Source organism: Zalophus californianus, chromosome 15 (genome assembly GCF_009762305.2).
Source record: "Zalophus californianus isolate mZalCal1 chromosome 15, mZalCal1.pri.v2, whole genome shotgun sequence".
NCBI classification, from domain to species: domain Eukaryota; kingdom Metazoa; phylum Chordata; class Mammalia; order Carnivora; family Otariidae; genus Zalophus; species Zalophus californianus.
Genome location: NC_045609.1, coordinates 62,778,749 through 62,792,396, shown reverse-complemented (window position 1 = coordinate 62,792,396; position 13,648 = coordinate 62,778,749). Strand labels below are relative to the sequence as shown.

At 33.9% G+C, this 13,648-nt stretch overlaps 1 protein-coding gene across 2 annotated transcripts in view; it reads right to left on the bottom strand.

Moving 5' to 3' along the window:
* Nucleotides 1-13,648, bottom strand: part of SLK (STE20 like kinase) — a 56,282-nt gene that overhangs the window by 26,507 nt on the left and 16,127 nt on the right. For both annotated transcript variants that reach the window (XM_027594385.2, XM_027594396.2), the window contains exons 2-4: nucleotides 7,815-7,979; nucleotides 6,045-6,093; nucleotides 5,510-5,659 (exon numbers count right to left, since the gene is read on the bottom strand). In XM_027594385.2, coding sequence (XP_027450186.1) covers nucleotides 5,510-5,659; nucleotides 6,045-6,093; nucleotides 7,815-7,979 — 364 coding nt within the window. The remainder of the gene's footprint in view (nucleotides 1-5,509; nucleotides 5,660-6,044; nucleotides 6,094-7,814; nucleotides 7,980-13,648) is intronic.

Sequence of the window (13,648 nt, the reverse complement as noted above, 5' to 3'; positions counted from 1 at the left end):
ATTCTCAAAATGAATATCAAAAATCCAATATTTGATGCTCAAACCACAAGAAGTGGCACAGAATATATACTCAATAAATGGGAGCTACTATTAGTAGCCGTATCTATAATTTTAACCTTTGTGCTCTTTTGTTGGTAGAACTCTTAAAGCTCATAAAATCCTGACTGTATTCTAATTATTTGTGTCTATTATATGGTGGGCGTTCTTTTTGGACCACATAATGCTCCCACTTAAAAGACAGTGGTAGCTACCTATTGCCTGTGGAATGAATTTTAAGCTTCCTAATGTGGTGTACAAAGTCCTTTATTACATTAGTTATTTCATTAATGTTTTATAATGAAATTCATAAATGAGTAAGCAAATAAAACATATTAAAGTTGGAAGATATATTTGTGGAAGATACAATGTAAATAGATTTATTCAGGACTCTTCACCACTATCCCTCCCCCCCGACCCCCAACCTCCTCAACTTACAACTTCTCTTATGTTTTTGGGAGGAAGGACTTGAGACAATTTAAATTCCTGCCAGAAGAGGTTCTGTACTCAGGTAAATTCAGCTCGGTACTTATTCTAGTGTTTTTCTAGAGCCTATTAATGCTCTTTTCAACTCTCTCCCCTCAGAATATGACTGGGGAAGGAGGTCCAGAAATAGGCCTAAACAACAACTGTCCCTTGTCAACATTCTTATCTCTCTAAGCACCTGAGGTAAACTAAAGATGGACAAAAAGGCACCTTAACTGCTGTGCAAAGGGGAAAATTAAAGTTGCTATGTGCTTTGTAGTTCTCCATATAATGATGCAGCATGTATATGTTGGTCTGTTTAAATAGCATTTTACACATTTATTTCCATTTGGAACAATATGACCTGACAAAATCATCATAAAAATTTTGTTACTGTAGTGTATTAAATAGTTCTTGAGGACAGTATGGTGCTTTACATCTGTGTACATGTAACAGGGTATCACAGAAATAGAAGATTCTCTAAGTATTTACAAATTAATAAAACAAAATTGCAACTGTTTCAAATGTCAACCAAGTCAAGACTATTTTGGCATTCCTAAATCGTCAATAATTTACTTACTTTTAAAGGTATGCACTATTTTACACAAAAGTATGTTCCTATATTGAAGATTCTAAATACATTTAGAGAAAAATGTGCACCAGAATGGATCAAAATGATAATGTACTATTTTTAAATGAGCTACCAGAGTTTAAAAAATGATATAAAACATAAAAGAGTAACATACATCAGAATTAAAAAACCTCAATTATGAGGTAACAGAACTCAAGAAAAATTAGAAAAATCATTTTAGAAACAAAGATTAAACTAGGAGAAATGCAAGAGCAAATAAACAACAAATTCACACCCATTACCACTTTACATTCATTAGGATAGCTATCATCAAAAATACAGAAAATGACAAGTGTTGACAAGGATGTGGAGAAATTGGAACCCTTGTGCATTGCTGATGGGAATGTAAAATGGTACAACTACTATGGAAAATGGTAGTTCCTCAAAAAATTAAATACAGAATTACCACATGATCCAGCAATTCCATTTCTAGAATACCCCAAAGAATTGAAAGCAGGGAGTCAAACAGATATTTGTATACCCACGTTCATAGCAGCATTATTCACAAGATCCAAAAGGTAGAAGGTAAAGTGTCCGTCAATGGATGAATGGATAAACAAAATGTGGTACATGTAAGAAACAGAACACTGTTCAGACTTTAAAAGGAAATTGATATGCTACAACATGGTTGAACCTTGAAGACATTATGCTAAGTAAAATAAGCCGGTCATAAAAAGACAAATATTGTATGATTCCACTTACACGAGGTACCTAGAGTAGTCAAATTCATAGAGACAGAAAGTAGAATGGTAGTTGCCAGGAGCTGGGGGGAGGGAGGAATTGGAAGTTAGTGTTTAATGGGTACAGAGTGTCAATTGGGAAAGATGAAAAAAGTTCTAGAGATGGATAGTGGTGATGGTTGCATAATGATGGGAATATACTTAATGCTACAGAACTGTACACTTAAAAATAGTTGAAAGAGTAAACTTTATATTTCACCACAATTTTTTTTAAATGAAGAAAGATAAAAGAATCTGGGAGAAAGTTTTTAAATATTGATGACTGGAAAAGCCAACAAACAAATAAAAAAAGTCCCTAAAAATGATAGTCAATGCAAGGGAACAGAACAAATACTCAAACCTGTAATTCCAGAAAACTTTCCTGGAAAAAAAAAAAAAGGCTTCTATATTATAAGAACATATTAGAGAAAAGTCTAGTCAAACTATTGGTCCTTGAAGAAAAAAAATTCTTTGGCATTTAGGCAAATGAGCACATGACTTGAAAGAGAAAGAAAATCAGATTATCATCAGACTTTTCAACAACAACACTTTATAACAGAAGAAAACAGAGTAACGTATTTCAGATACTCAAGGAAAGAAATGTAAGCCAAGGATTTTCTATCCAGCAAAACTGACCTTCAAAGTATAAATATGGGTAGGTAGTACTGTTGTCATTAGATAAGAACTCAGAGAGCCCCTCCAGAGTTATCTACCAGAGAATAAACTTCAGACAACCAACATGACCAGAGATAGCAACATAAGGACTAGTGGTGAGCATTAAATATAGAAAAGGGAACTAAAATAAGTAATTATGGGATGCTCTAAACCTATCATCAATGTCCTTCAGAACCAGGAGTCTCAAGATAGAGGGAGATACACATGTAATACCGAAGAGGTTAGGTTAAAAACAAAAACAAACATCCTGAATTTGATTAGGAAATACATAGGCACTCATGAGAGCCTAGCTCTGTCCTCTGGAAAGGCCTAGAATGATGGCCAATCTAGAAACTGTTAATCACTTCTAAATTCAGAAGTAGTCTTGAAATACCATATCCTACTAAAAGAAACTAGGGCTTCTTAAAGAAATGGCTAAATTACAGGTTGGAGGCAGGAAATACATAAGATAAGCCTGAAACACCTCAACCTAATATATAGTAACAAAGAAGCTATCAAAGGTTACTAAAGTCATGTCAAAAGGATTAACATACCAACTTGAAGAGGCTACCATTGATCAAAGATGGTATAATGTGAGCTTTAATAAGGATAAAAATTATAGATTTCAAATCTATAAAATTAAATTCATGAATTAATAATATTTTTAAAAATACCGGTTACCAACTGAGGATGAGAGAGAACCAATTCATGGTCTTTAAAGCTACATAAATAAAAAGAAGGAATCAAGCATTTTTCCTCTCTTGTCCATATGAACTATACTCCTGAGTAACCAAATAGTTGAAGGGAGGTGTCATCTTATATAATTATCCCTAATTTTACAATGATAAATAAAAATAATGAAATAATTGGCAAATAATTATATCAAAATTATAATCAAAAAAAATAAATGAAAACAAAGTGATAGAATTCATTTTGCAACTCAAACCAAAGAACAGATCTAGGCATTAAGCATCAACAGCTGCAATCCAAAAAAAAAAAAAAAAAGCAAAAGGCAGACATATGCCTCCCCAGTGAAAGGACACAAAACCACCTAAATACAGTCTGGCCAAAGAATCAAATTTGAGACTGATGAGGCCTTTGCATTTATCTGAAAACCTGAAGGAAATATAGAGAGAAACTTACTAAAAATGATCATGAGTATGTAATTAGCAAAATGCAGGTTGAGGGAAACTCTACAGGTGCAACACCCAGGTCTCATAGTTCAGTGCTTCTCAACCTTTTTTTCATCATCATTCTCCTATGGAGCCTTTTTAGACACTTTTTTCTAATCCTCCCGTCCCCCATGAAATTTTAACACCACAGATACACTATCTGTTTGTGTACTGTGGGCCTTTGGAGGATTATTAAACACTGTAATATCTAAGATCTTTTTTGCCCCCTAAGAACCAATTTTGGCCCCCCTGAAAATGCATGCCATAAATAAAATGTAAAGAAAAGAAAGAGATGGGGGGGAACCTATAAATTAAGAGACTTAGAAGAAAAATCAGGTTTTAAATATGGGAAAGTCTAAACTCTAAAGTCAAGAGATGAACACTGGATGATAGAGCCATAAAGAAACGCATGGAAAAAAAAAAAAACCTCAAAGAAGTGATCACTATAAAGGTCAGGATAAAGGTTACCTGTGGAGAAGAGAGGGACAGTGATTACGATGGGACACATGGAAGAGCCGCTAGTTCTATTTCTTGACCTAGGTGGTAGTTACAAAGCTATCATCTACAAAGTTACGAAATCACTAAGCTACACAAGTACTTGTCTGGTTTTCTATATCTGTATTATTTCACAACAAAAAGGTTAAAATTTAGTATATCAAATTATACCTGTTTATTTTTTTAAAGGTTTTATTTATTTATTTGTCAGAGAGAGAGAGCACAAGCAGGGGGAGTGGCAGGCAGAGAGAGAAGCAGGCTCCCTGCTGAGTAAGGAGCCCAATGAGGGACTCTATCCCAGGACCCTGGGATCATGACCTAAGCTGAAGGCAGACACTTAACTGACTGAGCCACCCAGCCATCCCAATTATACCTGTTTAGATGTCATGAAAAAAGTGAAATGATTATGATCAATGGTATCACAAGATGGCCTGTGAATATATTTTATCTTTTCATCCTCCCAAATTACACAAATTTATTTTTTTTAAAGATTTTATTTATTTATTTGTCAGAGAGAGAGCACAAGCAGAAGCAGCAGCAGGCAGAGGGAGAAGCAGGCTCCCCGATGAGCAAGGAGCCCGATGTGGGACTCAATCTCAGGATCTGGAGATCATGACCTGAGTTGAAGGCAGACGCTTAACCGACTGAGCCACCCAGCCGTCCCAACAAATTTAGACTTCATCACAAGATTTTTTTAAAAAATTCTTGTCTTGGATACACTTAAAGAGGACTGTATCTTCCATTTGTATGTGTACATTGGAAATTAATCAGTTTTCCATCTAAAATCTATATTTACTCCTTATGAAGTTATCATTTATTTCCTCAGTGTAAAAAACAAAATTAAAAATTCTAGTCCTTTATACTTACTTTAGACATTCTTTCCAGGCTTACTTTGTTAGTTTAGCCAGGATACCATATTTATAAAATGGAGTATAAAACTAAACATGGGAAAAGAAAAGCACTAGACATGAGTTTTGGAAATGAAGATAAAACTAAGTTAGCTCTTTTATGTATTATCTCATTCTAAATGTATTAAGTCTACAAACAAAAACTTAGGAGTAAAAAGAATTAACTGGTCTTTCTAAAGCTTGTCTTTTTGAAAATGAAATCCATCCTTTCTTACCTTCTTTTTAAAGTGTCTTTATATTAGTTGCCTATACTTAGGAATTCTGGGAGTTAATGAATTATTTATCCAAGGCAGTATTTAAAAAATTAACATGGAGTAATTTCTCCATGTTTTACACATCTGAGTCATAACAAAACAATATTAAGTCACGTACATACAGGGGAAAATCTCAGCACAAATTCAAATGTTTTATTTAAGGGAAGAAACTTACCCAACTTAATATCTCCATCTAAGGTAAAAAGAATGTTGCCAGCCTTTAGATCTCTGTGGATTATTTTATTATCATGCAAGTAGTTCAAGGCCTCCAGAGTCTGTTTACAAACTACTTGTATTTGGGACTCAGTTAATGGTCTCTCGAGTTCTATAAAGAAAAGAGTAAACAAATCTGCATTGTTATACAGTGAAAACACATCAGCAAGATGTATACCTTTACCATCAATGTCAAAGATCATATTTAGTAAATTATTTTAGAAGAACTAAATATTCGACAAAGATTACTTTCTTCACATATTATATTCAACATTTCATTTCAGGATTTTGTTACAATTATCTAAGAATATAAAATGTAATTAGGCTGATTTCTTAATTTATTGAGCTTCACCCAAGATATCTATTCAAGATATATATATATATATATATATATATATATATATATATATATATATATATATATATATAGGGCTAAATGTTTGAAATCCTTTAAGTATAATTTAAGATACAAACATAAAGAACAAAAACATGTTTACCAAGCATCACAGCATCCACTGCTCCACCTGCACAAAATTCAATGAGGATCTGCAAGCAAACAAAAAAAGCATGTGTCTAACATGACACTGAGTTTGAGTACTTTTTCTTCAATTTAGCAAAAAAGCTAAAGGAATAACTAGGCTACGGAAACAATATTATGCTGATATCCTTATGCCATAAAGATTTTCTGTCAAAAGAGTTAAGAGTCTTAATGATACACATTTTGAGAAAGCACAAAGAGAACACATTGTAGACATATGTGCATTTTTTAATCACCATTTTTAGTGTCCCTGCTTCTCTAAAATTACTAGGTACACAATTTTTACTGAGGACAGTATCATATAACCATTTCATCACCACTGAAAGATTTTATTACACTCATTTTTAATGTAACTACTATGATTTAAGTGACGAAATCTATTTTTTAACTTTACTAATAGGAATAAATCCTCAAAATACTTAAGACTTCTTTTAGTTAAAACACACACACATACACACACACACACAAAAGCTTCAGATCCTAGCTCAATTATCACATTCTGATGGATGCCTTCCCGGATCCCTGGGACAAACCACCATGTACTTTTCCATCTTACCCCATCACAGCTGTAATTTTATATGTATAATTCCTTGAAGTATTAATTATAGATAATTAATTCTACATCTCTCACTAGCCTGTCCCTCACAGATGTCCAACTTTTTATTTTGCAACAATTTCAAGTAAAGATCTTACCTGTTTACTGTCCAGGAGTTCACTTTCATTATAATCTCTGAGAACACTCTACTAGAGCCCTGAACAACTATATTACAGGACACCACACAAAAATAATTATTAAAAATTACTTATCTTGTCAAATTATATAGCTTGCTGCTTTTTTCCCCTTTGTATATACTCTATTTTTTATAGGTGCTTGCCAATTACAAATTATTTTCAAATTCATTATATCATTTGAAAAATAATTTGGAAGGTAGATCACTCATCTTATAGATAAGTAAACAGACTCAGAGGTTAACTGACTTATTCAAGCTCCTACCTAGCAGCACCAGGATCAAAAAATACAGGGCTTTCAATTTCCAAAGTATTACTTGCACTACACTACCTACTCTTCTCTAACACTTCCATCATAACACTTTTCTTCAAGGAGTAAAACAAAAACTCCCATTTCAGGAAGGCGTCTTGGTTAAATTAGTGTCAGCAGAGAGCAAATGACTGACCAGTTATTATAATAAATATAATTTTATCTCTATATGTATTTGTGCCTAATATTTTCTACAAATGAACAAAATTTATACATGCAGCCTTAGCCACCGTATCATGCACCAAAGGTGAGTCTGATAATACAGAAGATAAATATTTAATTTCTAGTAAGTATTCTATAATTTATTACATGATTTACAAAGAGTTTAGCATAAGAAATTATAAACAATTTCTAAGAAAACAAAAGAAATTTCCAAAAAAATTTTTAAGTAAATACCTAAACCTAAATTACAAACAAGACCATTTAATTTCATAATTTAGGAAATTTAATATTCTTAACCAAGTTCTTCCATTTGGGTCCAATGTCAATCATGAAATATTGTACAACTGGAAATACACATCTGAACATCTGTTGAAGCTAAGGATAATTATGTTGTTAATGACCCTCTCATCAGATAAATTCAAGTAACAAGTAATTAAACAGAAGTAGTAACAGGTTTTCACAACTTAATAAACCTCTTTCAGACAATTAACTCATTTTGGCTCTTACAGATCAACAGAAAATAGTTACCCAAAGATTGTTCTCATAATAGAAGGCATCCAGAAGTTTGACTATATTTGGGTGATCACAAGATGCTAATATATCAATCTCAACCATGTAATCTTCAAGTTCTTCTTCAGATTTCGTGTCAATCACCTTTGCAGCAGCTAAAACATTGGTCTCTTTATTCTGGGCCTAAAAATGAAAGCATCACAAGTGTCACATAATGCATACTTGATTTTTAAAATTTTATTTTCCATTTTTTTAAATAAACTTATTTTTTTAGAGTAGTTTCAGGTTCACAACAGAGTTGAGCAGAAAGTACAGTGTTCTCATATGGTCCCAGCTTCTGCACATGCACAGCCTCTCCCACTATCAACATTCTGTACCTTAGTAGTATGCTTGCTACAACTGATGAACCTATAACAACACATCATCCCCAAAGACCACGGTTTTCATTAGGATTTACTCTTGGAGTTTACTCTATGGGTTTTGACAAATGTATGACATTTATCTACCATTATATCATACAGAATAGTTTCACTGCCCTAAATATTCTCTATGCTCAGCCTATTCATCTCTCCCTTTTTCCTAAGCCCTAGCAACCACTGATCTTGTTACTGCATCCATAGTTTAGCTTTTCCAGAATTCATATAATTAGAATCACACAGTATGTAGCCTTTCAAGATTGGCTTCTTGCACTTAGTAACATGCATTTAAGCTTCCTCCATGTCTTATCATGGTTTGATAGTTCATTTCTTTTTGGGACTGAAGTGTCCATCACATATAGATGTGCCACAGTTTATCCATTCATCTACTGAAGGCATCTTGGTTATTTCCAAGTTTTAGAAATTCTGAATAAAGCTGCTATAAACATCCATGTGTGCGTTTTTGTATAGATTTAAGTTTTCAAATTCTCTGGGTAAATACCAAGGAACACAATTACTAGATCATATGGTAAAAGTATGTTTAGTTTTGTAAGAAACTGCCAAACTGGCTTCCAAACTGCTATGTCATTTTGTATTCCCACCAGCAATGAACTAGAGTTCCCGTTGTTCCACAGCCCCATATGCATTTCCTATTGTCAGTATGAATTTTTTTGTCATTCTAATAGGTGTAAAGTGGTATCTCCTTTTTTAATTTGCAATTTTCTAATAACATATGATGTCAAGCATCTTTTCATGTGCTTACTGGACACCTATATATCTTCTTTGGTATCTATCCAGATATTTAGCTCATTTTTTAATGAAATTGTTGATTTTCTAATTGCTATGTTTTAAGAATTCTTCATATATTTTGAGTAACTGTCCTTTATCAGATATGTTTTGGCAAATATTTTCTCCCAATCATTGGCTTCTCTTCTCATTCCCTTGACATACTTATTTCGTAAAGGATAGCCTAAACATATATATATTAACTAATAAATGCTATGCACTGTGGTAAGTGCTTTATATGCACATAAAATAGTGTTTCAAATTGCAGGCTCTACCGGGTCAGACTATTAAGGTTCAAACTCTAGTTCTACCACTTAATAACTGTGTTGCCTGGGGCAACTTACAAAATCTTTTCATTTCCTCATAATAAGACATGTTAACATCTCACAAGTTTGTGAGAATTAAGATATTAGCCAAGTGAAAAAAATACATATAAATATTTAATAAAATGCTTGCCATAGACAGTAAGGATTAAGTGATGTTAGGTATAATTATTATTATTATTTAATCCTCACAACAACTGAGTGATATATTATCCTTAAAAGAGGATATACAAACTTTAAGAGGTTAAAAAGCTTCCCCAAGGTCATGTAGTAAGAGACAGATTCAGGATTCAAATCCAGGTTTGTTTCCAAAGCCCTTTTTTTATCTGATTCATTACCCTATCCAGTTTTCCTATACTTCCATCAATTGTTTTTCTTTGCACTTAGTACTTTAACTTTTCCATTTTCTTTCTTTGGTGAATAACTTCTCATTTCCATTTATTATAAATGAAAGGCTTCCAAATACACTGTAGGAGCCAAGACCATTTGTTAAAAAGTTAAGAATCAGATCTTAAAATACTAATTAGGTTTTTAAAAGACATTTCAATATTTTATGTTATCATCGTTTCAGCAAAACTGCATCTAATACCTTAAAAAAAGAAAAAATACCAAACTCTTAAAACCTAGTAAAAGTTTCAATAAATAAATTAATGTCCAAATCCCACTTTTAAGAATTTATCATAAGAAGAGGCACCTAGGCGGTGCTGTCGGTTAAGCCTCTGATTCTTGGTTTCAGTTCAGGTCATGATCTCAGGGTTGTGAGATTGAAGCCCTGCATCAGCTCCATGCACCATAAGGAGTCTACTTGAGATTCTCCCTCTCCCTTTGCCCCTCCTCCTGCTTGTGCTCACTCTCTCTCTCTCTCTCTCTAAAACAAATAAATAAAATCTTTTAAAAAAAGAATTTATCATAAGGAGATAATTATACAAAATTAAAAATATGCATACATAAAATTATTCATCAAAGCATTATTTATAATAAGGAAAACTGAATGAACCTAAATATCCATTAGCAGGAACCTGCTTAAATAATTCAGCACATTTCTACAATGGAAAATGATGCAGCCATTAAAATCAATAACTAATCAATATTTAAGATGGAACAGTAACTGTAACACAACACTGAATGGAATAAAAGGCAACTTACTAAACACAAGAGGTATGTAATTTTACAAAAACCACACATCTACTTTCACACATGAAAAGCTGCATAAGAAGTATCTGGAAAGACATCACCCCTGAGAATAGTGGAATTTCAGGTACTTTTTTGACTTTCAGGTATTTTTCGTATTGTTTGAATTTTTTAAATGAACTTATTTTTATAGAAGCAGTAAAGTACTAAAAAATATCAGCGTATGGGAGATTTCTTAAGGATCTATTATCTAACCTTGAAAATGATGATGAAAAGAATAAACAAAGCAGGTATCAGCCTGTATACAGAATTTTCCTAAGTAGACTGTTATGTTTTACTTCCTTAAGAAAAAACAAAAGTAAAAAGTAATACTAATTACTAATTAAGTAATTAAGTAACTCTCACATTTATGGTTCAGAAAATATGTTTGGATAAAAAGATAACTTTATACTCGTCATTGCTACCACTCCAGAAGAATATTCTGATCTACCACATTTTGTCAACTCTAGGATGCACTACTACTGGGGCACCTGGGTGGTTCAGTTGGTTAAAAGTCTGCCTCTGGCTTCGGTCATGATTCCTGGGATGGAGACCCACGGCAGGTATCTGCTCAGTGGAGAGTCTGTTTCTCCCTCTCCCTCTACCTGCTGCTCCCCCTGCTTGTGCGCTCTCTCTCTCTGTGTCAAATAAATAGAATCTTTTTTTAAAAAATGCATCATTTTATGTTCCACTCAGGAAGGAAAAATGCCAATTAAACTACAAGATTTTATCATTTTGAATTCTTATGTTATACCTTTTTATTTATTTTTTTAAAGATTTTATTTATTTATTTGAAAGAGAATGAGCGAGAGCACAAGCTGGGGAGGGGGGAGAGGAAAAAGGAGAGGGAGAAGCAGATTCCGCGCTGAGCAGGGAGCCTGACGCACGGCTCCATCCCAGGACCCAAGGATCATGACCTGGGCCAAAGGAAGACACTTAACAGACTGAGCCACTCAGGTGCCCCATGTTATACCTTTTTAAAGAGCTCATTTGGACACATTTAGACACATTTAGACAAGGATTGTTTAGACAAGGATTGTTGGCCACATTTAGACAAGGATTGTTACTGTATATCTATTCTCCTTGTACACAAATAAGAGGTTAAATACTTAAAAGTTTGACTCTTCTGAATCACTTTTTCACTCAGAGTTACCTAATGTCTGTGTTTTTCCACAGGATATCATTCTCTGGCCATTAAAAGCTTTGGTAAAAGACTGCTTCTCTACTACTGTCACCAAGATTTTCTTTGAAACATATTTTCTTGATCTTAACCAAAGTGCTAAAAGATTTATAGGTAACAACCAGGTCTCACATTCTTTCTTCAAAAGGTACTTAAATAGTTTATTGATTGAAACATCAAGGGGCTGCAACTATATGACAGTAAGGATACAACTAAGTTCACAATGCACAGGCAATGACAGATATATCACAACTGCCACTTGGCCAACAATACTAAAACATCTATGGATAAAAGACATATCCCAATTTCAGAGATGTTAAAAAAGTAAAAACTGTCATAAATAGTGAAACATGGTATCAAGTCTGTCTCTCAAAGAAAGAGACTACAGTTGAGCCAACAATAATTAGAACTCACCCTCCCCTGAGTCAGAGGAAATAAGCCAGTGAAAGATAAGCTATTCTCTCACCATTTTAATGTAACACTTCGGGAGGAAAAAGACCAGAGGAACTGTCCTTGAAGAGGAACACTATAAAATATGAGCCTTGGTAAGAGACCAAGTGGGGTTAAAAGTCATCCTGCTTCTGCATGCTTCTACTGATGTCCTCGGAGATTTTTAAGATATGTCATGTAAATGGATGACATAAAGGGGAAAAAATAATTAAACTAGATAATCTCTAAAGTACTTTATAGTGACAAACTCCATTATTCCAGTCCTCTGGATATAATGATTAAACCAACAACGGTACCATTTGGTTACTCTAAGTAATAAATAAAAGTTACATTAGAAAACATAATGCCGGGGCACCTGGATGGCTCAGTCGTTAAGCATGTGCCTTCGGCTCAGGTCATGATATAAGGGTCCTGGGATTGAGCCCCACATGGGGCTTTCTGCTCAGCGGGAAGCCGGCTTCTCCCTCTCCCACTCCCCCTGCTTGTGTTCCCTCTCTCCCTGTGTGTCTCTCTGTGTCAAATAAATAAATAAATAAATCTTAAAATATATATAGTGCCTTTTATATTACTGCTTGAAAATGACTTGATTACTCTTCAGGATCCGGTTCTAGAGAACTCTGAAAATCAAAACTGAAATAAATATTGGCAAATGTGTGAAAATATCCTTTGAGCAAATATAAAATGTTTTTTTTTCCTTTTTTTTTTAAGATTTTATTTATTTATTTGAGAGAGAATGAGAGATGAGAGCACGAGAGGGAAGAGGGTCAGAGGGAGAAGCAGACTCCCTGCTGAGCAGGGAGCCCGATGCGGGACTCGATCCCGGGACTCCAGGATCATGACCTGAGCCGAAGGCAGTCGCTTAACCAACTGAGCCACCCAGGCGCCCCCAAATATAAAATGTTAAAAAAGAAATAGCTTCATCTATCTACTACCTAAAAGCACGAAAATTCTTCACATAAAGATTTAATAACTAAACAAATGTGAATAAAAACGATAATGGAATAATGAATATTGATTTAAAGAAGATATAACTTCTATTGATAAACTTTTCAAAGATCAACCATGATCACCTAAAAATCAATGTTTATTTGTTTTTTTTTAACTATTTCATTTATTTATTTGACAGAGAGAGAGCACAAGCAGAGGGAGTGGCAGAGGGAAAGGGAGAAGCAGGCTCCCTGCCAAGCAGAGAGCCCGATGTGGGGCTGGATCCCAGGACCCTGGGATCACGACCAAAGCCAAAGGCAGACACTTAACTGACGAGCCACCCAGGCACCCTTCAATGTTTTTATTTTCAGGAATCATGAATAGAGTGTGGCCACATTACTACAGGGAAAGATAACTTAGCTGAGTTTCCTGAACTGGTTTCATGTTCCAAAAGAAAAACTATATCCTCTTATATTACTCTTGTTTTAACAGTTTATTTCCTGGGTGGTGAGAATATGAGTAATTTTTAAATCTTTGTTTATTTTCTTCCTACATTTCTATATTTTCTAAGACTATTTAATATTTCCATAATGAGAAATA